General features: G+C 43.3%; 2 protein-coding genes across 3 annotated transcripts in view; one reads left to right on the top strand and one right to left on the bottom strand.

Moving 5' to 3' along the window:
* Nucleotides 1-408: 408 nt before the first annotated feature.
* Nucleotides 409-3,492, bottom strand: LOC147021556 (uncharacterized). Its single transcript, XM_085891608.1, has 3 exons — nt 2,546-3,492; nt 2,272-2,448; nt 409-2,174 (listed from the first exon to the last, which is right to left on the bottom strand). The coding sequence occupies exons 1-3, from the start codon at nt 2,636-2,638 to the stop codon at nt 1,221-1,223; spliced, it is 1,224 nt and encodes a 407-aa protein (XP_085747734.1). The 5' UTR covers nt 2,639-3,492; the 3' UTR covers nt 409-1,220.
* A 4,176-nt stretch (nt 3,493-7,668) lies between these two features.
* MLX (MAX dimerization protein MLX) overlaps nt 7,669-25,835 on the top strand; it is a 28,078-nt gene continuing 9,911 nt past the window's right edge. Inside the window, exons 1-4 of one of the 2 annotated variants that reach the window (XM_085891609.1) lie at nt 7,669-7,825; nt 7,933-7,999; nt 13,014-13,112; nt 22,216-22,313. In XM_085891609.1, coding sequence (XP_085747735.1) covers nt 7,718-7,825; nt 7,933-7,999; nt 13,014-13,112; nt 22,216-22,313 — 372 coding nt within the window. In that variant the 5' untranslated portion in view covers nt 7,669-7,717. Of the gene's footprint in view, nt 7,826-7,932; nt 8,000-12,081; nt 12,230-13,013; nt 13,113-22,215; nt 22,314-25,835 lie in introns of those variants that run through there. The other variant, XM_085891610.1, reaches the window with a different exon arrangement.

Genomic DNA, 25,835 nt, shown 5'->3' on the forward strand with positions numbered 1-25,835 from the left:
AAACCAATATTCACAAAGTTTCAGAGAAGGAAAGTTTATTCCAAGGAAGTTGATATCTGGTCTGCTGATTTGATTGAACTCAATAATGATAAGGGGTACAAGTATGCTTTAACCGTTATTGATTTGAGGAGTAGATATGCGTGGGTTGTCCCTTTAAAAAACAAAACAGGTAATACTCTTATGTTAGCTTTTCAACAGATATTTAATAAAAGTAAGAGAAAACCTAAGAAATTGTGGACTGATGAGGGTAGAGAGTTTTATAACAAGACATTTATGAATTTTCTAAAAAATAACAGTATTACATTATACAGTACCTTTAATGAAGGGAAGGCAGTTGTTGTTGAACGTTTTAATCGTACCTTAAAAGAGAGACTATATAAAAAATTCACACAACTCGGTTCACAACAATGGTTATCTTTTATTCAGGATATTGTGGATAAGTATAATGACACGATTCACACGTCAACGAATATGAAGCCATCAGAAACATTTACAAAATTAAAATATGAAAAAGAGATTAATGTCAGAAAACCTAAGTTCAAAGTTGGTGATATCATAAGAATATATAGGTGGAAATCTCATTTTGAAAAGGGTTTTACTGAACGATGGACGAAAGAACTTTTTAAAATTGTTGATGTAATAGATACAGTTCCTTGGACTTATAAAATATATGATTTGGAAGGGGAAGAGATTTTAGGTTCATTTTATTCACAGGAATTACAAAAGACAAAACTAAGCAGATAATACACCTTTGTGGACACTAGAGGGACAAGTCCGAGGTGTATTACAGTATATAATGTGTGTCAAGGGGGACGTTCTTAGATCTGTGAACCCCAAACACAGAATCCTCAACTGAATAGTCAAGGCTTAACTTTTGTTTGTGTGTGTGTGTGTGTGTGCAATGGGAGCAATAGGTTGGCGCTTCACTCCCTCCTACTATACACCGTTGTGGACACTCGAGGGCCAAGTCCGAGGTGTATAACAGTATATAATGTGTGTCAAGGGGGACGTTCTTAGATCTGTGAACCCCAAACACAGAATCCTCAACTGAATAGTCAAGGCTTAACTTTTGTTTGTTGATGTGTATGTGTGTGTGTGTCCCAACCCTCACATTCAAAATCTCAACCCCAACCCTCACATTCAAAATCTCAACCCCAACTCAATCCTCACCCAACACAGTCTTTTTCAAAATGAGATTTCCACCTATATATATATATATTTTACGTTTTTTTTCTCTTCTTCCAATTCTCTCTTTTAAGGCTTTCAGGTTTGATGACGTAAAAAGGGGGAGTAAGCCTGCACTTTCTTCCCAGAACTTTCTTGATCTTGCTCCCATCAAGCACCATCCGACAAAGAACTACATCGATAGGTTTAGATCCCAAAGAGTGATAGCAACTCCAAAAGTCTCCAAAATATAAATAAATAAAATAATAATAATAATAAATAAATAAATAAATAAATAAAAGCCCCCAAAAAAGTTTCAAGTGTCCAACATAAACCCAACTTTCCAAGTCTTCAAGGTATAACCACATTCCCGTTGAGTTTCCAAGATATGTATCACATTGTGAGTTATCAATCCAGAACCCACATTTCAAGTATTCAAAGTAAAACCAACTTACAAAGTCTCTTAAGGATAACTCATTTACTGATTTTTTCAAAATTTGTGAGTCTCCAAGGTAGGACCCATATTTAGAACCATCTTGGCAGAACCCTTTTCCTGAGTCTCCAAGGTAGTTATTTAAACCATCAAGGCAGAACTCATTTACTGATTTTTTCAAAATTTGTGAGTCTCCAAGGTAGGCCCCATATTTAGAACCATCTTGGCAGAACCCTTTTCCTGAGTCTCCAAGGTAGTTATTTAAACCATCAAGGCAGAACTCATTTACTGATTTTTTCAAAATTTGTGAGTCTCCAAGGTAAAACTTGTATTCTGGCTCATCAAGGTATAACTTGTTCAGTGGGTATTGTCTTGATAACTCACAATGAGTACTATTGCTGTAAAACTCTTTTTCAGGATTTTGCTGGTCTCCAAGGTATAACTCTTTGGTTGGGTCATCAAGGACGAACTCGTTCTGTGGGTGTTGGTCGCTCATAAGGTCTTCAACCAAGCCAACAATTTCGCCCCAAGTTGTAGCAAAAGCAGTATTTTCATTTCGTATTTCAGACACAATTTCCTGTGAGAGAAAATAATAATGTATTAATTAAGTTATTTAATTATTAAATGAGTATGCTTCAATCAAAGTTTGAAAATAGGAAAATAAAAAATCTTACCTCAATAGATAAGAGGTTTGAATCCAGTTCATCAACTTGAAGGTTTAGTTCCATAGAAGACAGAGAGTTCCAAGGAACACCAAAGTCATCCCACTCAAGGTCTTCAACCAAGCCAACAATTTCCCTCCAAGTTGTAGCAAAAGCAGTATTTTCATTTCGTATTTCAGACACAATTTCCTGTGAGAGAAAATAATAATGTATTAATTAAGTTATTTAATTATTAAATGAGTATGCTTCAATCAAAGTTTGAAAATAGGAAAATAAAAAATCTTACCTCAATAGATAAGAGGTTTGAATCCAGTTCATCAACTTGAAGGTTTAGTTCCATAGAAGACAGACAGTTCGAGACAAGCACACAGAACACCATTGCCAGCAAAAACAAATGTTTAAAATGGAGCCTGGGTTTGAAGCTTTTATAGAGAAAGACTGGTGGGTGTGGTTTCCTTTGGAAATTCCCTGGGCAAGCCTAGGCAAGCCTTCATTGGGAAATTTTTCAAAACCATAACATCCTGTAATTTTCTAGTGATTTCTTTGTGAGTCAGAGATGAACTGGAAATGATGTAAGAGTGGGCGGGGCTTAGCAAAAGTAGGCGGAGCTTAGGAAAAGTGGGCGTGGCTTAGAAAAAATACCTTATGAAAAGTGGGCGGAGCTTAGCAAAAGTGGGTGGGGCTTAGGAAAAGTGGGCGGGGCTTAGGAAAAGTGGGCGTGGCTTAGAAAAAATACCTTATGAAAAGTGGGCGGAGCTTAGCAAAAGTGGGCGGGGCTTAACAAAAGTGGGCGGGGCTTAAAGAAAAGTGGGCGGGGCTTAACAAAAAAATAACCTGTGGCTCAGGAGGTGGTCAAACAAGAGCATTAAGAGAAGTTTATCATTTCGTAATGGCACAAATGGGGTATCTTAAAAAATATAAAGATTCAAATGTTTTGTTTGTCAATATTTTAGATGGGGATTATTGTGCAAAGAAAATTAAACTATTGAAGGAATTTGAGAATGAACAAATCTTTATAGGTTCAATGAGTGAGCTGTTCAACCCCCAGGTGTTCAATTCAATGAGGTTCAACCTCCAAGTTAAAAGGGGAGACAAATAAATATACCTTGGGATAAAAAGGGGGGTTTATTTTTAGGGAAAAAAAATATGAATCGCTGAAAATCCCCCATTCATTTACATGAGCCAGAATGGAGCCAGAATCAGTATTCTTACCCTACTCACATGCATGTTTCAGCACGTGTGAAGATTACATACACATGCATGTTTCAGCACAAGTGAAGGATTGTATGCACATGCATGTTTCAGCACATGTGAAGGATTACATGCACATGCATGTTTCAGTGACAGTATTTATGTTAAAATAAATGAACAGTTGAAAAAAACATAACCCCTTCACTTCTGCCTCATGCAGCCCTCTTTTATTCCTTCTTTGTTTCTAAATTATTTTTCTTTCCTGCTCTGTTCAATTGCTAAGATAAACTTTCCCGATCCATATACGTATTCTCAAGGGGATGGCAGGATGGCTGAGAGGTACACACATTTGTATCGAAGCTGTCTAGCCTGGGTTCGAATCCCGACCCAGCTATGTTTCACAGGCAGGATGATTCAACAATGTGTGTGTTGTCCCTTGGATGGACGCTAAGCCGGGTGCCCCATCTGCCATCATCAGTTGGGTGATGTTAATGATCCCACAGTTTTCTTAGTGAAGAGTAGTCAAGCTATTGCTGGCACCATGAACAAATTTCAAATTCCTGCTCTGACAAAATGCTGGTAAGGCAATGGCAAACCATCCAGCGTCACCCTTGTCAAGCAGCCAAGGACCTACCTTCAGGCAGAGCACACAATCAATCAATCTTCTCAAGTTATTTGTCTGTTTTTCGTTCATAATTGTTATCTCCTCTCTTGATGGTGTGTGCGTGCATCTGGTGTGGATGGTGTGCTTCCGATTCGCTCTTTCACTTTTATTTCCTTCAATTACACTTCTTTCAAATGTCTCGATTCCATCCCGACCTGTGTATTTCTTCTCCTCACTCACTCTGTACACATCAAATTAGGTACTCATCATCAGTGTGAACCTCTACTCGTGCATTTCACCTCATCTTGTCATGGTTTCTGAGATGCTTTTCCTTTTGGACACAGAGTAAAACAGGTTGATTATGAAATAGACACATTACACGCTTCAGGCACAATAGGCACAGTTTCGGTGCGTCACTCTCGATGGAAACAAAATGGCTTCAAATAGCAAGCTCCTCATCTATCTATAATTCCAGCAATCTCTGTGTGTCTGTCTGTCTGTTAGGTAGTCGATCTAGTCTAGCCTTATTATCAGTATTTCCGTCGATATGTTGGGTAGTCGATCTAGTCTACTCTTATTATCAGTATTTCCATGAATATGTTTGTCTCTCTGTTGGGTAGTCGATCTTGTCGAAAAAAAAAAATTGAGATTTTTTTCTGCCCTTATTTTCAGTATTTCCGTCGATATGTCTGTTGGGTAGTCTATCTAATCGAAAAAAATCTTTTTTGAGATTTTTTTCTACCCTTATTATCAGTATTTCCGTCGATATGTTGGGTAGTCGATCTAATCTCCCCTTATTATCAGTATTTCCATCGATATGTTGGGTAGTCGATCTAATCTACCCTTATTATCAGTATTTCCGTCGATATGTTTGTCTGTCTGTTGGGTAGTCGATCTAGTCTAGCCTTATTATCAGTATTTCCTTCGATATGTTGGGTAGTCGATCTAATCTACCCTTATTATCAGTATTTCCGTCGATATGTTTGTCTGTGTTGGGTAGTCGATCTAGTCGAAAAAAAAAATTAAAAAAATGTTTTTTTTTGAGATTTGTTCTACCCTTATTATCAGGACTTAAAATGGCGATTTCAGTGAATACAATGGCGATTTCAGTGAATACAATGGCGATTTCGATGAAACTTGGTTGGTTCATACCATGACCTAGTTGTGTGCAAATGAGAACCATTGCTCTGGACACCACCGTTGCCTAGCAACGGGACTTTGAAATTTTTGAAAAATCATAAAAAATTTATTCTTTCGAAAATCAACAAGTGAAATCCTTCAATACAGCGCGTGTGGTGAAGCAAATGAGTACACTAATGTTAAAATATGCAATTTATGCTTTTTCAGTTGAAAAACAATTAAAAAGCGTACTTAATATTTGAAATGTAAAAATCTTGTTATTATTGTGATAAGCACCTTTATATATATAACAGAAGGAATGAAATCGTTCGATACAGCGTGGCAGGGAGCCGCAAAAGAATGATGTAAAATAAGAAGAACTTAGCTTTCAGCTATGCGATGGTGGGAGGAAATGACGTCTTTCAGCGCGAAATGCCATGGTGGGCGGAAATGACGTCTTTCGTTCGTTCATACATGAGAGGGGCGCGTTTCTTCGTTTTTTTTCCATCAAGCAATAAATTAAATGGTTTTCACATATATAACACATTAGTTTCACAAATTTCCATTGAAATACTCAGGTATTTCCGTCGATTGTCGCCATTTCCGTCTAGGTTACGCACTGCATCTACCGGACGGCCGTCATTGGCTCTCTTGAGGCACGTGGGGCGGGGGGGGGACAGGGGGACACCGGAGACGTGGGAGACGTGGTAGATGCTGGCGGGGACATTTCAAACTTGGTGCAATTGTATACAGCGCACGCGCTGTAAAAATCGGGCCACGAGCGACTGTGGGCAGTACATTCAGCCATATTGTCAAAAATTTCCAGCCGGATCCTATAAAAACTGTCGGAGAAGATAGACTTTGAATGAACCCTGGTCAAAAATAATAAAAAAACGAAGTTCGTTATATCTTGGAGACTATGAGTCAGATATACATGAAACTGGTATGGTAGGTTCATGGTATGTCCTCGTTATGTGTGAGAAAGAACCGTTGCTATGGACACTTTTGTTGGCTAGTAACGGCTGAAAAACGACTAAATTCGACTTCATCGCCTACCCATGTCCGCTTACCGGCTTGTCTGTCTGTCTGTGACCGCTGTTTCTCGACAACCACTGGTCCGATCTAATTGAAACTTGCCAGGTATATTGCTGGGGCCCTGTGGATGTTCCTTTTAAAGGTTTGATATTAATCGGACAAGTGGTTCCAAAGTTATGGCCATTTATTTACCAAACCAATGACAGGACACAGTGCTATGACGTCACAACTGTTGTTTTTTTTTCTTTGCACGTACGGCCACGCACGTACGGGCACGTACTAGTAGTCTATAACTCAATAAGGACTCCAGTACAGCCTGGAGGTAGGCACACTCGCCTCTAAGCCATCTCGCCAGGGTTTGAATCCAGACTCAGCTATAAACTGTCATCCTGGTGTTTCACAGGCAGGGTGATTCATCAATGTGTGTGTGCCGTCCCTCGGTGTACGTTAAACCGGACGTCCGAAAGTCCAGCAGCATCAGTTGGTGGATGTTAAAGATCCCACGCTTCAGGGCTTGAATTGAGGGCCCTAACATCCCAAGCCAGCCACCCTAATCACTGAGCCGACAGCAGGCTCACTCCCAGAAACGATGCAAACACTCACTTGCTGCATACAAAGTACATACTGGAACCATTTCTGAAAGTACGTTTAAGAAGAGACGTAGAACTGGGGGTTTTCTGATAGCAAACGCCTTGCTTACCGCTTGCCAAGCGACTTGCAAAGCAGTTGATACGGAACGACTGGCTTGGCAAGCGATAGCAAGCCGCCTGCTAACGGAACACAGCAATGAATATAAATTTATTTAAAGTAACCAGAGATGGAATTATAAAAGCGGTTTACATTAACAAATGTTTGTAAACCTCAAGAAGAAGGAAAAAAAACACGTTAAAATAAACAAATTGACGAGGTTGTCATTTTAAAAAAAAAATCCAATTTGTACCGGAAGTGCACGTGACAGACGGAAGCGACCAACCCTCGCGTCACGTTTGCCTGTGCACGTGACATACGAGTGCCGAGTCGAAGAGATTGGCATGTATTCTACTTCCGGCATATGTAACCAATCGTTAAAAAAAAATCCTAAATGTTTAGACTTACGGTTGTCATGTAAATTCATGGCAAATGCGAGCTCCACCCCTTGCGTTGAAAAATGACGCATCGCAGTGTGCCTCACGAGGACCGGCAATTAAGATATTTATAAACGCGCTTTCATCTTACCGTATTGTCTCCTGCTAGTACTCTTTCCTCATTTAATTTAAATGAATCCTTAATATTCAATTTTTATATTTTCTTGCTGTTAATTGGCTGAATAGCATTTGGGGCGGTGTATCGGTGAGGATTCCGGACGTTGAACTGCAAAGATGCAATATATATATATATTTTTTAACATTTAATTCACATATTAATACCTATTATTAAAGTCGTCATTCGGTTATCGTCATAGTTTATAAAGTTTAGAAGTAAAGTCTCAATGTATGTCTGAAGAAAAGAAAAAAAAGATGCTGTCAAACAATGATAAATACACCTGAAGGAAGCAGCCATCGGATTGCATGTTGTGGTACGCCAGGTTCAACAAACATGGCGGAGGGGTATTTGGGGTCGGTGGACGATCAGTGGCGGGTATGGTTTTTTTTAAATATATATTTTTAAAGAATGGCGCGTGTATTTTATGCTTGTTCATGTGTTATCGACGTTTGTAACTTGAGTGTGATTTTCTTTTTGGACAGGCAGCGCTACACAGACCAAGCAACAACAACTCTGACCCGAGTTTCAGTGACAGTGGAATCGATACCTGTCAGTACCATTCATCTTCTTCTTCTTCTTCTTCTTCTTCACCACACCCTCTTCCCCCTCCTCTCGTTTTGGTCATTTGTCTGGAAGCCTTTGTTCCCTCCAAACTGCCCACATGGCAGTTATAGAAAGCCGATACACTAATGGATATGGATACACTTCCTCAGTTTCGTAGTCTTTGACCAAGCCATGATTTTTTTGAGTGTTGTTGATGACATTAATAACTTTGTCTTAACATTTACTTGTTTAACCATAATCTGACCAACAGGGGTCTTTTTGGACCCCGGGCCTACATTTTGATATTATTCATCTATTGGTTTGACAATGTATTTAATGTTTTATTAGCTTGTTTACCTATATGTACCGATAATAAATCTATATATGATGTTGTAAGATTCCACTTTGCTGTTTTGGTTCATTATCTTGCCAAAACGAAGTTTTTGCAAGATATGTTCGTCAGCTTGTTTTTTTTTTTTTTTTTTTTTGTCTGTAATCACGTAGAAAAAAATTCTGCAGAGCACAGTTATCATTGGAATTTTTGTAACTTCGCATATCAGAGGCCTATAGAGGTCGCTTTCAGCGCATAAAATTTTGAATGTCAAGGTCAAAGGTCAAGGTCACTTTGTTGCAAATCAGGGGAGTCGACGAAACCCTTATTTTTTGAGTAATTTTGATCGGATCGTCTCCAAACTTCATGGGAATATAGTTCATGGTCTGGCGCTCAGCTGATTAATTTTTGGTGGCGATTGGCCTTGACCTTCATATGTTTTTTTTTTTTGTCTGTAATCACGTATAAATCACTCTGCAGAGCACACAGTTATCATTGGAAATTTTTGTAACTTCGCATATCAGAGGCCTATAGAGGTCCCTTTCAGCGCATAAAATTTTGAAGGTCAAGGTCAAAGGTCAAGGTCACTCGCAAATCAGGGGAGTCGATGAAACCCTTATTTTTTGAGTAATTTTGATCGGATTGTCTTCAAACTTCATGGGAATATAGTTCGTGGTCTGGCGCTCAGCTGATTAATTTTTGGTGGCGATTGGTCTTGACCTTCATGGTTAGCACCTAAGGTCAAACATATTTGACCCCCAAGGTCAAATTTTCAAGTTTTAGGAACCATATCGTGTAGTACCTTAAATTGAACACCTCGATGAGTGCTTTCTAGATATGTCAAGCTTGAGACGTTATGACATCATGTGGTGACGTTATGAGGCAATCGCATATTTTTCATGGTTGCTCTGTAGAACGATTCTCATCGGAATCTCTCGTAGGCAGATATTCCTCAAGGAGTCGCTCCTGGTGGATAGCAGCTCTGTTCACCTCAGTGTGACCTTAAAGAAGTCACACGTGGTGACCTTTTGGCAAGATACAGGTCACCCTGTGGGTGACATTGGTTTATTTTTTATTTTTTTTACCTCTGTCACCGTAGGTGGATGGAGGTTGTTTTCACCCCTTTTTGTTTGCTTGTTTGTCTGTTTGCACGCAGGATACCTCAAAAAGTTGGGGCCGGGTTCGGACGAAACTTGGTGGACAGGTCAGGTGTATGACTAGGACGAACTGATGAGATATTGGTGAACATCCAAATCCGGGTCCAGATACGAGAATTATTATTTCTTTTATTTCAAGTGATTCTTTACCATTGAGAGATGGGGCCAAAAACTATATACACCAGGGGTCACCAACCTTCTTTTCAATACGAGCTACTTTTCATTGATTAAATATTTCAAGAGCTCCTAAAACATAACTTTATAAGGGTACAAATTTAGTTATTACAGTTCATTTACACAAATACATATTTAAAGTGAAGGAAAATTGATCTTTACCTTTACTTGAGTAAGCCTGGTGTTGGCTTAGCGGTTAGGGTGGCGGCTTGGGATCCTAGGGTCTTGAGTTCAAGCCCCGTTGGCCGCTGAATTAATACACCAGGGGGTTGACTCAGCCTGTTATCCTTCTGAGGTCGGCAAATTGAGTACCAGCTTGCTGGGATAATTGAGCCATTCGAGTATCCTGCGTCAGAGTGGCGACCCGTCCAGGATTGTGCCCAATAGCCCATGAAACTGCTTCGGCAGCACCGACACTCTCTGTACAGAGTATGGCTCCAATTATTATTATTATTATTTACTTGAGTATGAAACTTGACTGCATGTTGTCCACCAGGACACACTGCGAAATCTGTTGTGTATCCTGACAGGTCAACTGTGATGGAGTCCTTCAGATGCTCGTCTGTCAGACGGGTTCGAAATTTCGATTTGATTCAGTTCATGTCAGAAAAGGCAGATCGCAAAGATAGGTCATGCCAAATAGGGAAGCTACTTTCATTGCTACTTTGCGGATGTTACTGTACTTTTCAGTATCCACGAGACTCCAGAAATTTGTGGCAGATTGCCTTGATTTCAACTGAGTGTCATTTTGAAGGTTGATAATCTCCATTTCAAAAGGGACACAATCAAGGTCAACAGCACACTAATTTGTTCAGAAATGTCACTCACATCAACTTCCATCAAGGGGCTCGAAGTGAACATCATCACATAGGACTCAGTCTCCTCAAAATCATTAAATCTGTCGTTGAACTCTTGGCCAAGCCTGGTCAGGAAATCGCTGTACTTGTCAATGTCCACGATTCCGACAGCAACCTCATTTCCTGCAAGCATTTGGAGCATAGAAGGAAAATGTTGCATTTTCCTTTTCTAGACTTGTTGTATCTGAAGGTTAACTTTTGACTTGAAAGCTTTCATTGGACTAATTATGTCAGCAATTGTGTTGTTTCCCTTGCAATCCACAGTTCAGGGTGTTCAATTTTTCTGTCGTATTTGTTAGAAATGCCAAATCAAGCAGCCACGCAATGTTTGATAATTTGGTGCTATCTCCGTTTTTGACTCCATGAAAACTTTAATTTATGGTAAGAGTGAAAGAAATAGACGCAGTATTTTTCCTCTGTTAAGCCACCGGATTTCAGAGTGCAGCAATAGGTCGCCATACTCAGATGATAATTCATTCAGAAAGGACTTGAAACTTCGGTGCTGTTTTGCCCCTTTTTAAAATTTTTATTTTTTTGTATTCATTGTCGAGGCTCGTATGAGAGCGAACACAAATTGCACAGCAAGGGGGGCATGAGATAAGATGGGCGGGAGAGGGAAGGACAAAAAAGTGGGGAACAGAGACATTAGGAGATCGGTGGAACGTTTCGGGATGGGACGGAGAACACGGGGTAAACAAGGTGGACATTACAAGGACTTTCAGGAAGGAAAGCAGGGAATTTGAAGAAGGTGGGTTTGGGGTGGATTAACGGGGGTAGAAAAGATCGAGGTTTTGGATGGGGAAGATAGGTGGTGGTGAACAGCTGTTTTGAAGGCCTGGAGGGAAGAATGGGATTCAACAGAGTGAGGGAGTTTATTCCAAAGGCAGGAAAAAAGAGGAATGAAAGAGTGAAGGTGAGCAGTGATTCGTGATTTTGGTCGTTTTACCAGAAGTAGCCCTTGCATGAATGGCATTAATACTTCTAACAACGGGAGACATAACATGATCAAACCCCATTACTTTGGCACAAATTCCCTGTTAATAAATGTACAGTGGTAGCTCAAGAAACGAGGGAAATCATCGTCTGCTTTACACGATGCGATGCAACCGACATGATGCCCAATCATTACTGGCACACCATCAGTTTAGTTATTGCGACGAACTTCTCCAAAGGCACATTCCTTTCTGCAAAATAATTATTGACCTTGTTGTAGATATCAACTGCACTGGTTGTGGATTTCATTGGCAACAATATCAAGAATTCCTCTTCAATAACGAAGTCTTCAAACAGCATTGGAATGAACACTGCCAGTTCACTCACTCCGCAACCACACATCTCTCTCTCTCTCTCTCTCTCTCTCTCTCTCTCTCTCTCTCTCTCTCTGTATCTCTCTCTCTCTCTCTCTCTCTCTCTCTCTCTCTCTCTCTCTCTCTCTCTCTCTCTCTCTCTCTCTCTCTCTCTCTCTCTCTCTCTCTCTCTCTCTCTCTCTCTCTCTCTCTCTCTCTCTCTCTCTCTCTCTCTCTCTCTCTCTCTCTCTCTCTCTCTCTCTCTCTCTCTCTCTCTCTCTCTCTCTCTCTCTCTCTCTCTCTCTCTCTCTCTCTCTCTCTCTCTCTCTCTCTCTCTCTCTCTCTCTCTCTCGTTGTTGATGTTGTTTAGCCCAGTCAGTTCTGCTCAAATAGTCCCACTGCCCATATGGAAACTTGGACTCATTGTTTTGGTAAGTGTTGCAGCTAAATTAACTTTATTATTGTGTTACTGTCTTTATGAACACCATGCGTCAATTCTTTTTTTTGACCATGTGAATGCGGCTTTTTTTCCACGTTTTAATGTGAGCTACTCATTGACAGCCAGTGAACTACCAGTCGCTCATGATCTACCTTTTGGCATACCCTGCCATACAGTACAACATGATATTTCAAAAAATTATTGGGCCCGGTATGTTCTGCTGGATCAGGCATTACATGGTGGAGGTATGCGCTCCACCGAGTGCTCTTATAGTTTGTATGTATGATTACTTCACATGATATTTGTATCGAGCAAGTCCTCTAATTTTTTTAAAACTTATTTTATGCCTATGTTTGTTTATTTTATTACGAAAACATCATCCAATCAAAATATGTTTTCCTCATTGATGTGAAGCTTTAGCAGATTGAATGAAATTTAGTGCTTCTGGGTTCGGGTAATAAAAGTCCCCAGTTGGGAGGTTAATTTTACATTTTATATTTATCTTTTATCTTTGTTGTCTTTATCAATAAAACACCATGTTTAGTCGTTGATGTGAAACTTTTACAGATTTGGTGAAATTGAATGGTTTAGAGTTGGAGTCTGAAAAGATCTGAAAAGAGTTGTAGTTTGTAAGATTCAATCATAAAATATGTTGGTAGGATTTGGGTTGAAGTGTTATCTATGCTTTGTAATTCAGTATAGATGTTTTTCTTGCTTTTTTTCTAAATTGGCTTCAAAGTGCTTAATTTTTTTGTTTGTTTGTTTCATTTGGACAGTTGGTGTTGAAGTACAAGGGAAGCATGGTGCACCCTCAAGGGCAAACAGCATTGCCTCAAACACAGGCTCAAACAGTCCATCATCTGTGCCCAATACGGGTAACCTTCACTCTTCATGGTTTTAATCATTGCACAAACGCTCGATCGTTAAATATATAACCTCTACTCCATTCAGTTACACAAAATTAATCATTACATGAAAGAAAAAGCCATGGCTTATTCATGTGGAAGTTGGGATGAAATAATAATTTTATATTGTGCGGAAGGAAAATGGCAATCAATGAGGAGACAATTGGGCAAAGAACAAACTGGCCCCTTAACAAGTACAGACATGTGACTATACTAAGAGAACAGAGGATACAAGTACACAAAGGATATTTGAACAGATTAGACGGATTGCCTGACAAAGAGTTAATTTGGAGAAGTGCAGGTGAGCTGAAGGGCTGGCAGGATGGCCTATAGATATTGTTACGTTTGAGGGGGGGGGGGTATGCATTCAAAGGGTAATTAGGATGTTTAATTAGGTATGCCATGCTGTTCGAGTTACCCAGGATCTCGATGTAATAAGTAGCAATCCAGTGGTGATAAGTTGTCTAGTAAATGTTCATTTCTTCAAGGGGGAAATGATAATTGTCACGTAATTAGATAGGGACACGGAATAGGGTAAGTGTGTCTGCGTAAACCCCTTTTCGTAGTCCCTGGAGGCTGGCCGTGACGTCACAGGAAAGGGCTGCGGATGGCTCCGCCCCGTGATCACGATTGGCGGAAGGCGACGGCGGTGGGCCAGTAAAACGGCTCGATTGGAAGTGACGAGGACAGGAGGATAAAAAGGTTCTGTTCGGGGTCGAAAAGGAAGAGGAAGAAGATCAGGACAAAAAGATCGTGTTTTTTGGTGTGGAGGCTGTTGCGCGGGAAGCGTACTTGTTGTGCTGATTCGATCGTGTTCTTCATCGTGTCTTGGAGCCTTGCTGAGCCTCGTGCCTCACCTTGGTTGGCTCTGGGGTTCTGCTGACTCGGAGTACGGGGTCGAACGGCGGGCGGACCTGCCTCCCTCTCCTGCTCGTAATTTGGCGCCAGAACTGGTTCCCTGGCGGCTGTGAGCGGACTTGGGCCAGGACCAGGAGGTCGACAGCACCACGGTTTCTCCTGCCCCCCCCCCTGACGAGAGCAAGGCCAGCTCGTCCGACGCTGATCCAGGGACAGTTGCGTCTACACCACGGTCCAGCCTGACCACCAGAAGTAGCTACTGTGTGTGTGTGTGTGTGTGTGTGTGTGTGTGTGTGTGTGTGTGTGTGTGTGTGTGTGTGTGTGTGTGTGTGTGTGTGTGTGTGTGTGTGTGTGTGTGTGTGTGTGTGTGTGTGTGTGTGTGTGTGTGTGTGTGTGTGTGTGTGTGTGTGTGTGTGTGTACTTGGCGCCTTAGAGGGTTTGAGATCTGTATATTCATTGGAATTGTCTGTGTTTTCCCCACGCCCGATCCTACACCATCCCGTCGAATCGCCCCGGATCCCTCTTCTTGCCGAGTCTTGTTATTTCTGGTTAGAGCAATAAACGTTATCAACTCAGTGAAAAGCGACTCGTGCCACCTTCCTCGTCCCGTTTGCGGTAGAGCGATTAGAACCGCCATGTTTGGGTTATAAATATACAGCCATGCTCGGCTGCTGAGATTGTGGCGAAGTGCCCTCCTTTGGTGGAAAAATATGAATTGTGGGAAAATTGGCATGGGTTTGTAAGTTCTGCTGGGTTTTAGAGTGACAATCGGGACAGTGGGTAATTGGTAACAAAGCGGGCACAAGTGGCTGTCCAATGGCTGGTGCGTGGATCGGGTGAGAAGTGCTGTGTGAGTTGTTTTAAGTTAAGAAGTGAAATGTATGGTGCACACATTGATTTTTTTATTGGACATGGTGCACAGATGCCAACCCTCCCGATTTCATCGGGAGGCTTCCGAAAATTCACCCAAACTCCCGCCCTTACGATCACTATCCTTATCCTCCCGAAATTTTGATATTTTTGCACTGTTCACTAATCAGAATGTACTAGTATGAGAATTGAATGAAAAGCATCGTCTGCTACGTATAGCATGTGGTAACTCCATAACGTTCGCTGCTACCAAATTGTACGTAAAAAATTGCAAATTCGAATGAGGAGCAGCGAAACATTGGGTCTGGATCTCGCTTATGCGATCATGCACTGAGATTTAGTGCATGCGGTATGTGTGCAATACAGTGCATGCGGTATGTATGCACAGTGTATATGCATGCGATACGCTCACTGCATGCAGCTGGGCCCCGTACCAGCCCGGCGGTCGCGACCACCGTGCGGTGTTTAACAGCCGCTAGAGTTCTACGAGTTGCGCTGCAGCTGTGGAACATCGACTTCGAAGTTACCGATGCTTCAAGCCCTCGATGTTGATTACGAAATGGCAGAAAAGAAGCTTACGAAGACCAAGAAATGGTCTCAGAAGTACAAGACCGAATACAGTCTCCAATACCCGTGTATTCGAAAGTCTGAAAGAGGAATTCATCATGCGTATTGTACAGTATGCAGCGTTGATATTTCAGTTGAGCACGGAGGTCGCGATGATATTCGGAATCACGTTGGAAGCAAACGGCACACAGACATTGCAAAGGAGAGATCTTCGAGCACGAGTACCGGTACACTTCTGAATTATTTCACCAAACGAGGGACAAGCGAGGAAGAGGATGTTACCCGAGCGGAACTTCTCTTTAGTGGATTTATTGTGGAACATAACTTGCCCATATCAGTCTCAGATCATGCTGGACCTCTATTTCAAAAGATGTTTCCAGATTCAAAAGTTGCTTCAAAGTATGGATGTGCAAGAACAAAAACTTCAGCAATAATTGGTGAGTTGTCAAATGTTACTGCTTCATCTATTGCCGATATTGCTAGACTAGCTCCATTTAGCCTAGCTACAGACGGTAGCAATGACAGTGGTGAGGCCCAGCTATATCCTGTCCTGATTTCGTACTATGACAACAGTGCTGGGATTGTGAAGCAAGGTTTGCTAAGTTTGCCTGCGTGCAAACAAGATTCCACTGGAGAAAACATTTTCAAACTGCTTGATCATGAGTTCAGTGACAGGAAAATTCCGTGGGGAAATTGTGTTTCCTTTTGTGCTGATAATGCCTCTGTCATGGTGGGCAAGCACAAAGGAGTCGCTGCTTATATCCACAAACAAAATCCAGAGTGCTACATCATGGGATGCCCTTGCCATATGATGCACAATACGGCCAAGAAGGTGGCTCAGGCCTTACCCATTGAATTAGATGACTTTCTCATCGATATTTACTACTACTTGGACAAAAGTAGTAAACGCGTCAAAGGAGTGAAAGCACTGCAAGAACTCTGTGATGCCCCGACACACAAGATTCTGAAGCATGTCTCAACAAGGTGGCTGTCCCTTGGTCAGTGCCTAGACAGGCTGATTGAACAGTGGGAGCCACTTCGCCTCTTCTTCAAAGAAGAAGTACGAAGAAAAATGCAACCAACTGTAGCCAAGACTCTAACAACGAGCAAGAAGGACGGCACTGTATCTACTGCCAGTACTGGCACTGCAGGATCAAGCACTAGTGGAGCAGCATTCACCACTACCACTGCAGTATCTGCTGCGAAGAAGACAGCAGGGACAGCACCAAAACCAATGCTGAGAGCAGGTAGCATCACCGGCCCTTCATCACGTTCATCTACAAAGCAGATCCCTTCAGAGTCTAGAAAGACTGTGATAGTCCCATCTACAGGCAAAGAAGGACCCAAGTTAAGTTCTGCTTTTGCCAAATCACTTGATAGAAGCTCAGCAAAACCTTCGAATCAGAGGTCTTCTTCCTTGGCTGCACCTACCTCAAGCTCTCTCCTCAAACGTAAAATTGGATCTGGTACTACGAGTCTGACCTCTTCTGCTGGCAGTAAACGCAAGTGTGATCGCCCTGCGGCAAAGTGTACTACGAGTTCTACAACTAAAAGCGCATCTTCCTCAAACACTGTGCAGGAATCTAGAGAAAAACGTGTCAACAGGATGTTCTTGTCTCCACAAACAAAACTCTATTGTTTCTTCCTTCGATATGCTAACAAGCTTTTTGAGAAGGGGAATCTTCTGCTCCAAAGAGACGAACCCTGTATTCATCTCCTGCACGGAGAATTGAATGGTCTTCTGAAAGATATCTTCGTACGGTTTTTGAAACCATCGGTGTCATCGGTTGCTCTGGTAAATGTACCCTTCTCTGACAGAAATCATCAGAAGAATGATGAGGACCTCATGATTGGGAACGATGCCAAACTGTATATAAGGGAACAAAGGAGTCTCAAGAAATCCACCTTCACTCTGAGTGAGTCAGACATCCAAGGTTTCTTCAGTGCAGTTCGCTCATATTATGTGAAAGCCTGCAATTACATCTTCAAAACCTGGCCGCTAGATGATGAATTAGCCAAGCATGCTCAGGTGCTGGATGTTAAGCTACACCAAGAAGTGGGGTTTGACTGTGTGGAGTTTTTCATCAAGAAATTCCCCTGTCTGTTCAGTGGCGGTGATAGTGACATAGACAGTCTTGAGAGTGAATTCGCTCACTACCAGGCAGACGCCTCCATAGCTACAATTGCTACTGAGACAGTGAGAGTGGATGAGCAGTGGCATCGGATTTCACAGCTCACAGATCCCTGCACTGGTGCCAAGAAGTATCCTAATTTGAGCAAAGTGATGAAGGGAATCTTGGTCATTCCTCATTCGAACGCATCATGTGAGCGGGCACTCAGTCTTGTACGGAAGAATCATACTGAATTTCGTCCCAATTTGAGTGTCAAAACCCTGGAAGCTCTCTTAATTGAAAAACTAGCTCATAGCACCCCTTGCTACCAGAGAGAATACAGCAAAGACATAATCAGAAGGGCTAAAAGAGCCACACAGCTGTCACTCAGCAAAGCTGCCATGGAAAAAGCAAGCAGCAGTAGTACCAGCCAGTAAGGTAAGAAAAATATTGCTTCTTTTGTGCTTTTTGTTAATCTTTGATTGTCCCCTAACTTACTAATATTAACATACATGTAACATTAAAAAGTGCACAATTTTCCCCTTTTTTTGTTCAAAAAGTGGGAATTCTTAACATGTTAAATGCTCCAAAATAGGGCTCAGAGGGCACTAGAGAGCGTCTAGAACCCCAGAGCTTCCAGGGCCCTAAGGCGGGCCCTGGACCCCGCCGCAAGGGTCGAGCGCTCCGCGCTCGAGATGTGCGCTTAGCGCACATTATTTGGTGTCGGTTGCAAATCCTCCCTAATTCTGATTTCCAAAAGTTGGCATCTCTGCATGGTGTGGTAACAGGGAAGGTCATGGTCGGCGAAGTGTTAGAAATGCAGGTGTCACATGTAAGGCCGATGGGGTGGGGGAATCATGTGGGTTTTGTGGGTGGGGATGATGTGCTTGTCCACAGGGATTGCTGAAGCTCACGGTGAGCGTGAATTGTGACCCCCTTCAAGGAGATTCATCACCTGGTGGCTAATGGTGACAGTGTCTGGAGGCAACTGGGAGAGGGTCTGGTTGGGCGACCAAGGCGGGTAGGACCTTGGCGACCCAGGAAGGCCAGAGGAGCCAGTGAGACCCCTTCCAGAGTGTTGTACGGGATTAGAGCTGATGGCTACCAGGGAGGAGGGAATCAAAGGGAGCGGGGCGGAGAAACGTCCGGGTTGGACTAAAGCTTACCTGTGGGCATGGTTGCACCTGAGATGCCCCCATCATCTTGTGGTAACCCACCCCACGGCCACGACAGGATTCAGCCTGCATGATTAAAATGAGGACCATGACCTAGAAATGTGATGATGACCATGGTGTGAGTGTTGTGAAGATGTGTGAGTCCCACTCGATCCCGCACAACTTGACAGGTGCAGCAAGGGCATGATGTCCGCATAATTTTGGGGCAAGCAAAATTTGAAAATTGGCTCCCCAGGTAACGCTGGGTCTATTAGCATCCACTGGGGGAGGCGGTCAAGTGTAAATATCCTGTGAATAGTTTCGTTAAGGCTTAGAGTCGGAATGTAAAGTATTAGTGTTGTGTTTTTGTGGAACCTTTTGTTTCCCCTCCCCAGATCACTGGAAGAGTGCTGGGCAAGAGCGATGATCCAGAAGATGGAGTGCAACTTCGCTCAGTGCTATCATGTGATAAAAATAAAATAAAATAAAATAAAAACGAATGATTGTTTAGGCGAGGATAAGGCCATAAGGGGGTAGTACATTAAGCAGGATAGGTAAGTTAGCTGCGACTCGCTGCCCATTGCCCCCCCTACTTTATTTCGTTAGGTTAATTAGGTGTGAGTCAGTAAGTGTTAAGGCTGGTACGGTAGCGCCTGTGATGTACCTTGCAGGAGCTGCGGTACCAGAGGAGGGGGCAGTGCTACGTTTGAGGGGGGCTATGCATTCAAAGGGATGTTTAATTAGGTATGCCATGCTGTTTGAGTTTACCAGGATCTCGATGTAATAAGTAGCAATCCAGTGGTGATAAGTTGTCTAGTAAATGTTCATTTCTTCAAGGGGGAAATGATAATTGTCACGTAATTAGATAGGGACACGGGATAGGGTAAGTGTGTCTGCGTAAACCCCTTTTCGTAGTCCCTGGAGGCTGGCTGTGACGTCACAGGACAGGGCTGCGGATGGCTCCGCCCCGTGATCACGATTGGCGGAAGGCGACGGCGGTGGGCCAGTAAAACGGCTCGATTGGAAGTGACGAGGACAGGAGGATAAAAAGGTTCTGTTCGGGGTCGAAAAGGAAGAGGAAGAAGATCGGGACAAAAAGATCGTGTTTTTTTGGTGTGGAGGCTGTTGCGCGGGACTCATACTTGTTGTTGTGCTGATTCGATCGTGTTCTTCATCCTGTCTTGGAGCCTTGCTGAGCCTCGTGCCTCACCTTGATTGGCTCTGGGGTTCTGCTGACTCGGAGTACGGGGTCGAACGGCGGGCGGACCTGCCTCCCTCTCCTGCTCGCAATTTGGCGCCAGACCTGGTTCCCTGGCGGCTGTGAGCGGACTTGGGCCAGGACCAGGAGGTCGACAGCACCACGGTTTCTCCTGCCCCCCCCCCTGACGAGAGCAAGGCCAGCTCGTCCGACGCTGATCCAGGGACAGTTGCGTCCACACCACGGTCCAGCCTGACCACCAGAAGTAGCTACGTTGTGTGTGTGTGTGTGTGTGTGTGTGTGTGTGTGTGTGTGTGTGTGTGTGTGTGTGTGTGTGTGTGTGTGTGTGTGTGTGTGTGTGTGTGTGTGTGTGTGTGTGTGTGTGTGTGTGTGTGTGTGTGTGTGTGTGTGTGTGTGTGTACTTGGCGCCTTAGAGGGTTTGAGATCTGTATATTCATTGGAATTGTCTGTGTTTTCCCCACACCATCCCGTCGAATCGCCCTGGATCCCCCTTCTTGCCGAGTCTTGTTATTTCTGGTTAATAATAAAAACAAATAAACATCATCAACTCGGTGAAAAGTGACTCTTGCCACCTTCCTCGTCCCGTTTGCGGTAGAGCGATTAGAACCGCCATGTTTGGGTTATAAATAAATAAACCGCCTCCATCGTTTCGGCTCATTCTACGTTGGCGGGACTGTTCAAGTCCCGTGGACGTCACAATATGCATACCTGCCTCTAAGCTTTCTAGCCTGGGTTTGAAACCCGAAGCAGCTATAAACTGTCATGCCAGTGTTTCACGGGTAGGGTGATTCATCGATGTGTGTGGCCGGCATTAGTTGGTGGGTGCCAAATATCCTATGGTATCTTTCGTGAAAAGAAGGCGAGCTATTGCTGGCACCCTGAAGAAATTACAAATTCCTGCTCTAATCTACAGAGAGCTCTGCATCAATGGCACAGGCACGCCCTCAGTCGATGAATCGGTGTTGCAAATGAAAGAAGCAGGCTGGGCCATTCATCAATGTGTGTGCCGTCCATCGGATGGACGTTAAACTGGGCGTTGCAACTGCCCAGCAGTTGCTGGTTGATGTTAGAGATCCCACAGTGTCCTTTGCACAGAGTATGTGAGCTATCGCTGGCACTCTAAACAAATTACAACTTCCTGCTTTAACCTACAGGGGGCACTGTGCAGGTGTATCTGGAGCACAGCTGCACTCCCAGCAAGTGATGACCCTTGCACTACATACAGAATAAGAAAAAGAACAAGCCGGTCGGAGACATGGCTGCTCGCTCTTGATGGAAAGCTGGCCGACGCGACTAGCCGATATTCATGTACAATGTACATGCTATCAATCAATTTAGCACAATAAATATGATTATCACAGCCCTCTTAGTTTGCGCCCAGAAACCCGCCTTGTGAAATTTCAGGCATGTTTCCAAAGAGACTCTAACAAATGGCAGCCCTGGTAATTCCATTTATCTATTCGCTAAAGATTTTATTTTTTTATATGATGCTGTGAGACATTCTCCTTGGGCACATTCTCCTTGGGTACAAAAAAACAGGTACCTCGGAGGTATTGATTTTTTTTTTGTACAGCCCACAATAAGTGTACGATGTACGATAAAGTATTTTAGCTGTTGCTAAGCAACGGAGTTGTGCATAGCAACCATTCATTTTTGTGTACATGCCAGCCACATTGTACACATTTCACCCAAGTTTCATCAAAATCAGACTCTTTCTCTTGGAGATATTCACAATTAACCGTTTCTGAAATGTTCGACGTACTCGCCCAAAACCTATCTCCTACAAATATTTTTTGTTGGGGCTGCAAATTGGCATGAAGGGAGCTAGATAGATTGCGCACAGAACTCTAAGCTTCGATTTTCGATTTATTTATTTTTGATTTTTTTTTTCGATTATTTGACCACTTTAAAGGGCCGTTGCTAGGGCCCGGGGTCCCATATTCGAAAGCACAAGATTCCCAGAAATATTAGTCCTACCTACCAAATTTCATTGGAATCGGTTGAGTGGCTTAGCCCCAAGGCTTGACCAAAGTTTCGTGGACAGACAGACAGATGGAAATGTCCAGAATAAAGGTGCTCTCAGAGCAGCCAATACTTTTAAAGCAACCATTTGAGTGCTTCTATGGCTTTTATCCTAAAGATTATGTTGTGCACATAATATCTCTTGTGCAATGATAAACTTTAAAGTGGGAATGATTGTGTGTTTGACAAGGCATCACATGTGAAAATGTAGTTATTTTCTTGTTTGAATGACTTGCATATCTACCTTTTGCATCTCTGTGAACGTGCTAAAGACGATGAAGACAGTGATTATCGGCAAGAAATGTCTTGCAAGGATCGACGGCGGCAGGCACACACACAGGCTGAGCAGAAGAGACGTGACTCCATCAAGGTGTGGCACAATACCCTGTTTGATAAACATGTATTTTTTGAACCTCCTACTCGACCCTCCCCTCACCATTCTCATTTTCTGTTTTTCTGTCTGATGGCTCTGTAATTATACTGTAAATTGATCCAGAAATGTATCCAATCAATTGTACATTCTGGAAGTGAAAGTGAGCAGAAAATTGTCTAAACTCATGCTGGTGGATCGTACTGCCTCCATTGTTAGATTTTCATCAATTGGCAGTTTTCATTTTTGCTTTATACTTATTTCGCCTCAAAATTGCTTGATTTGTCGACCTTCCTACCTCAATGCAAACTGCTCATTTTGTGCACAAAATTTTGTTAATACACCATCATACATCAATCCATGAAAATAGTAAGTTGAAAAATTGTAGTAAAACCGACAAAATATTTCACATCGTTTATGATACACTAGATACCATGAATGCTTAAAGCACAATCAAACTCGGCATTTAAATACTGACTCGATTGGAAATTGAAATATATTTTATCCCGACGTGCAGAAAAGATTTTTGGCAATTGGCCAAATGAAACAAATTTTGACAAAAAGTTGTGTTTCTGAGAGATACTGCATAATGCCACACATCGGTGGAAGTGCTTGTGAAAATTCTTGTGGAAGCGACGTCACAGCACCAGTCGACTTCCTGAGCAGCCACATTGGAACACGTCTCGCCATAACAATGGATTCGGAATATAACCATATTCTTTCAAACCGGAATACAGTGAAGCATAGCTAAACTAGAACGACACTTGGGAAAGTGCATACCTCCATCAGGCTGAACACTTTACGTTATGTATCCCAATGATAGGCTGGATCTGCATCCCGACGTTCATCAAAATGTAATCCGCTTGTTCTTGTCACCTCCTCAACTCATCCACCAAAGTCTATTTGTCATAACCCGTCCAAAACTTTTTGAAATATCATGTTGCATACTTTGGTCCAATCTCTCAATGGTGAAGAATTACTTTTTAATTAAAAAAAATAAATTTTCAGATCTGGATCCAGATGTTCACCAAAATTGAATCGATTCAGTACTGTCACACACCCAACCTGCCCACCAAGTTTTGTACGAATCCGTTGACAACTTTTTGAGATGTTGTGCTATATATCATTTTTGGCCCCATTTCTCAATGGTGAAGAATCCGTTAAAAAAATTAAAGGATCTAGATCCGGATCTTCACCAAAATCTAATCAATTTGTCCTAGTCACACACCAAACATGCCCACCAAATTTCAGCCAAATCTGTCCTTAACTTTTTTGAGATATTCTGCTCACAGGGAACAGACAAACACGAGTGAAAACAACCTTCATCTACCTTTGGAGGTAGCAATTTTCAAACTGCATCTACTTCGGAAGAACAAAGTGACAGTGATAGTGACATTGTGGAAAGAACGTGGGCAGGGAAGGCTTATATTGGTGCAAATGCGGACGTTGTGAAGAAATGCCTGTTGCATGGGAATGCACATGTCGCCAGCAATGGGATTTACCATGTGTTAAATTGAACGAAAACGATTGTTCTTGTGCAACTCTAGTTCCTGGGGTCGAAAATATGGTGAACCTGGATGTTTTAGTTGCTCTTTCATTAATTTATTGATGTGGAAGTGGTCTGGCAAGTCGACACCTGACACTTTTCAGAACAGGTATTGTTCCAGTCTTTATTCGTAGCTTTATGTCGAAAAACGGTTGGATATGCATCTTCTTCCAATAATTTCTTTTTCACGTCGTATCCCAAAAGATTGGCCTGTGTTTGTTGCTCCTTTTGAAAATGCCAAGGCTCGAAGTGGTCTTCGCAAACTTCCGAAAGAAAAAATTGTCAACGTATGACTAGTTAATATTGTTGCGGTTCTCGGAACCGCATGCATGCAACAGATAGGTGTCCCAAGACGGTTATGCTATTATTATACGTGTAGGTAGTCCCCTTCCTTTTGTTTAGTGGGACAACAGGGAGTGCGTTGCGTTTTTTTTAATAGTTAGGGTTGCTAAATCATTTTCATTTTCTTTCCTGGGATAAATCGGTCACGTGTGATTTTGCAGTAAGGTGGGAAAACTGCCGTGCCGCCGTGAAGGATCCGCTGTATCCGGAGTCTCGTTCCCGGGCGAGCCCGAAACCCGACATATGTGGCGAGTCACGTACGCTTTTGAAGGATCCGCTGTATCCGGAGTCTCGTTCCCGGGCGACCCCGAAACCCGGCATGTGTGGGGAGTGACATGTGCTAGGTGCTGGACTGTGAATTTGAGCTTCCAATAAGCTGGGGAGAATAGCCGATTGCATTGGAAAGGCATGCGAACAAATACCTCTTGAGAGGCTGCACAAATGGTGTTTTTCACAGTACGATGCCCAAGCTGCACGAAACACTTGCTTGCCCCTCATCTCGTCTACCACAGCGTGTTGCACGACAATCCACGGCGTGCGGTGCCCTGCTTAATGAGGGGAACTGCCCTGCTTGCCCCCTCGTCTCGTTTACCACAGCGCGACGATCCACGGTACCCTCTGCCCTGCTTGCCTCCCTCGTCTCGTTTACCACAGCGTACCGTCCTTCACCTGACACGACGTGTGGTCCACGATGACCCGAGATCTCAGAGCGAACACTCCCGGGATCCGCAAGCGGCTCCGTTGGAGGATACGTGGTTGGTCCGGGAGATTCTCCGGAAGACCGCGGGTCCATCGTCGGTTCACCCAAGGACAAGTGGTCCAGACCCGATGAAGATTTGCTTGTGATTCGCGTGCCAATTTCAGTGTGGGTGATTCGTGTCATGTCATGGGGTCGGAGCGAGGTGTGTTCACTGTCTGGGGTGGCCTTGCCAGAAACGAAGTGAGGCGGTTTCCGGCCCAAGCTGGTGGGCCACGTGAGGGGTCGGGGCCAATCGAAGCACCTGATTCGGGCGATGATGTTGAATTCGGCATGGCCCCTCCCCTTGAGCTTTGGGCCCTATAAAAGACGGAGAAGTTCCTCCGTCGTGTGTGTGTGTGTGTGTGTGTGTGTGTGTGTGTGTGTGTGTGTGTGTGTGTGTGTGTGTGTGTGTGTGTGTGTGTGTGTGTGTGTGTGTGTGTGTGTGTTTTCTCATGTGGTGTGTTCCTGTTCCTGCCTCCTGCTTCTCGTCTCCGCCCACACCTCGACCCCACCCGCCTCCCTGGTCCCGCCCACAACTACACCCTTGCACTCTGGACTCCGCTCTTCTCCACTCAAGCTCCTTCTTCACGAGCACAGTCTACACACGTGCAGCTGGGGCCAGAGACAATGCAACTACTGTGTCTGGTACCGCACCATGGAGCACCCCCCCCGAAACGTATTGGTGGCCCGTCGTGCCATCGGGCTCCCAGGTACCGAGAGCATCACCTCAACTCCCCTCCCTCCCTGGTTGCAAAAGTCCCTTCTCATTGGGGTTTCTTTTTCTGTGTGTGTTTGAGTATGCTGGCGCCTGTCTGTTAAGCAAGTCTGTAGTCGATCATTATTGTTGTTACTGTTATTAATTTCGTGTCAAGTCTGCTCTGTGTCTGCTTTCGTA

This window comes from Eptatretus burgeri, chromosome 8 (genome assembly GCF_056783735.1).
Source record: "Eptatretus burgeri isolate ZD-2024b chromosome 8, Ebu_testis_v1, whole genome shotgun sequence".
Lineage (NCBI taxonomy): Eukaryota > Metazoa > Chordata > Myxini > Myxiniformes > Myxinidae > Eptatretus > Eptatretus burgeri.

Excerpts from the sequence above, each read along its gene's own strand:
- LOC147021556 (XM_085891608.1), bottom strand. The coding sequence starts at position 2,638 with ATGGTGTTCTGTGTGCTTGTCTCGAACTGTCTGTCTTCTATGGAACTA. Across the intron at positions 2,449-2,545 it reads CAAACCTCTTATCTATTGAG|GAAATTGTGTCTGAAATACG; the intron begins GTAAGATTTTTT and ends TTTCTCTCACAG. Across the intron at positions 2,175-2,271 it reads CAAACCTCTTATCTATTGAG|GAAATTGTGTCTGAAATACG; the intron begins GTAAGATTTTTT and ends TTTCTCTCACAG.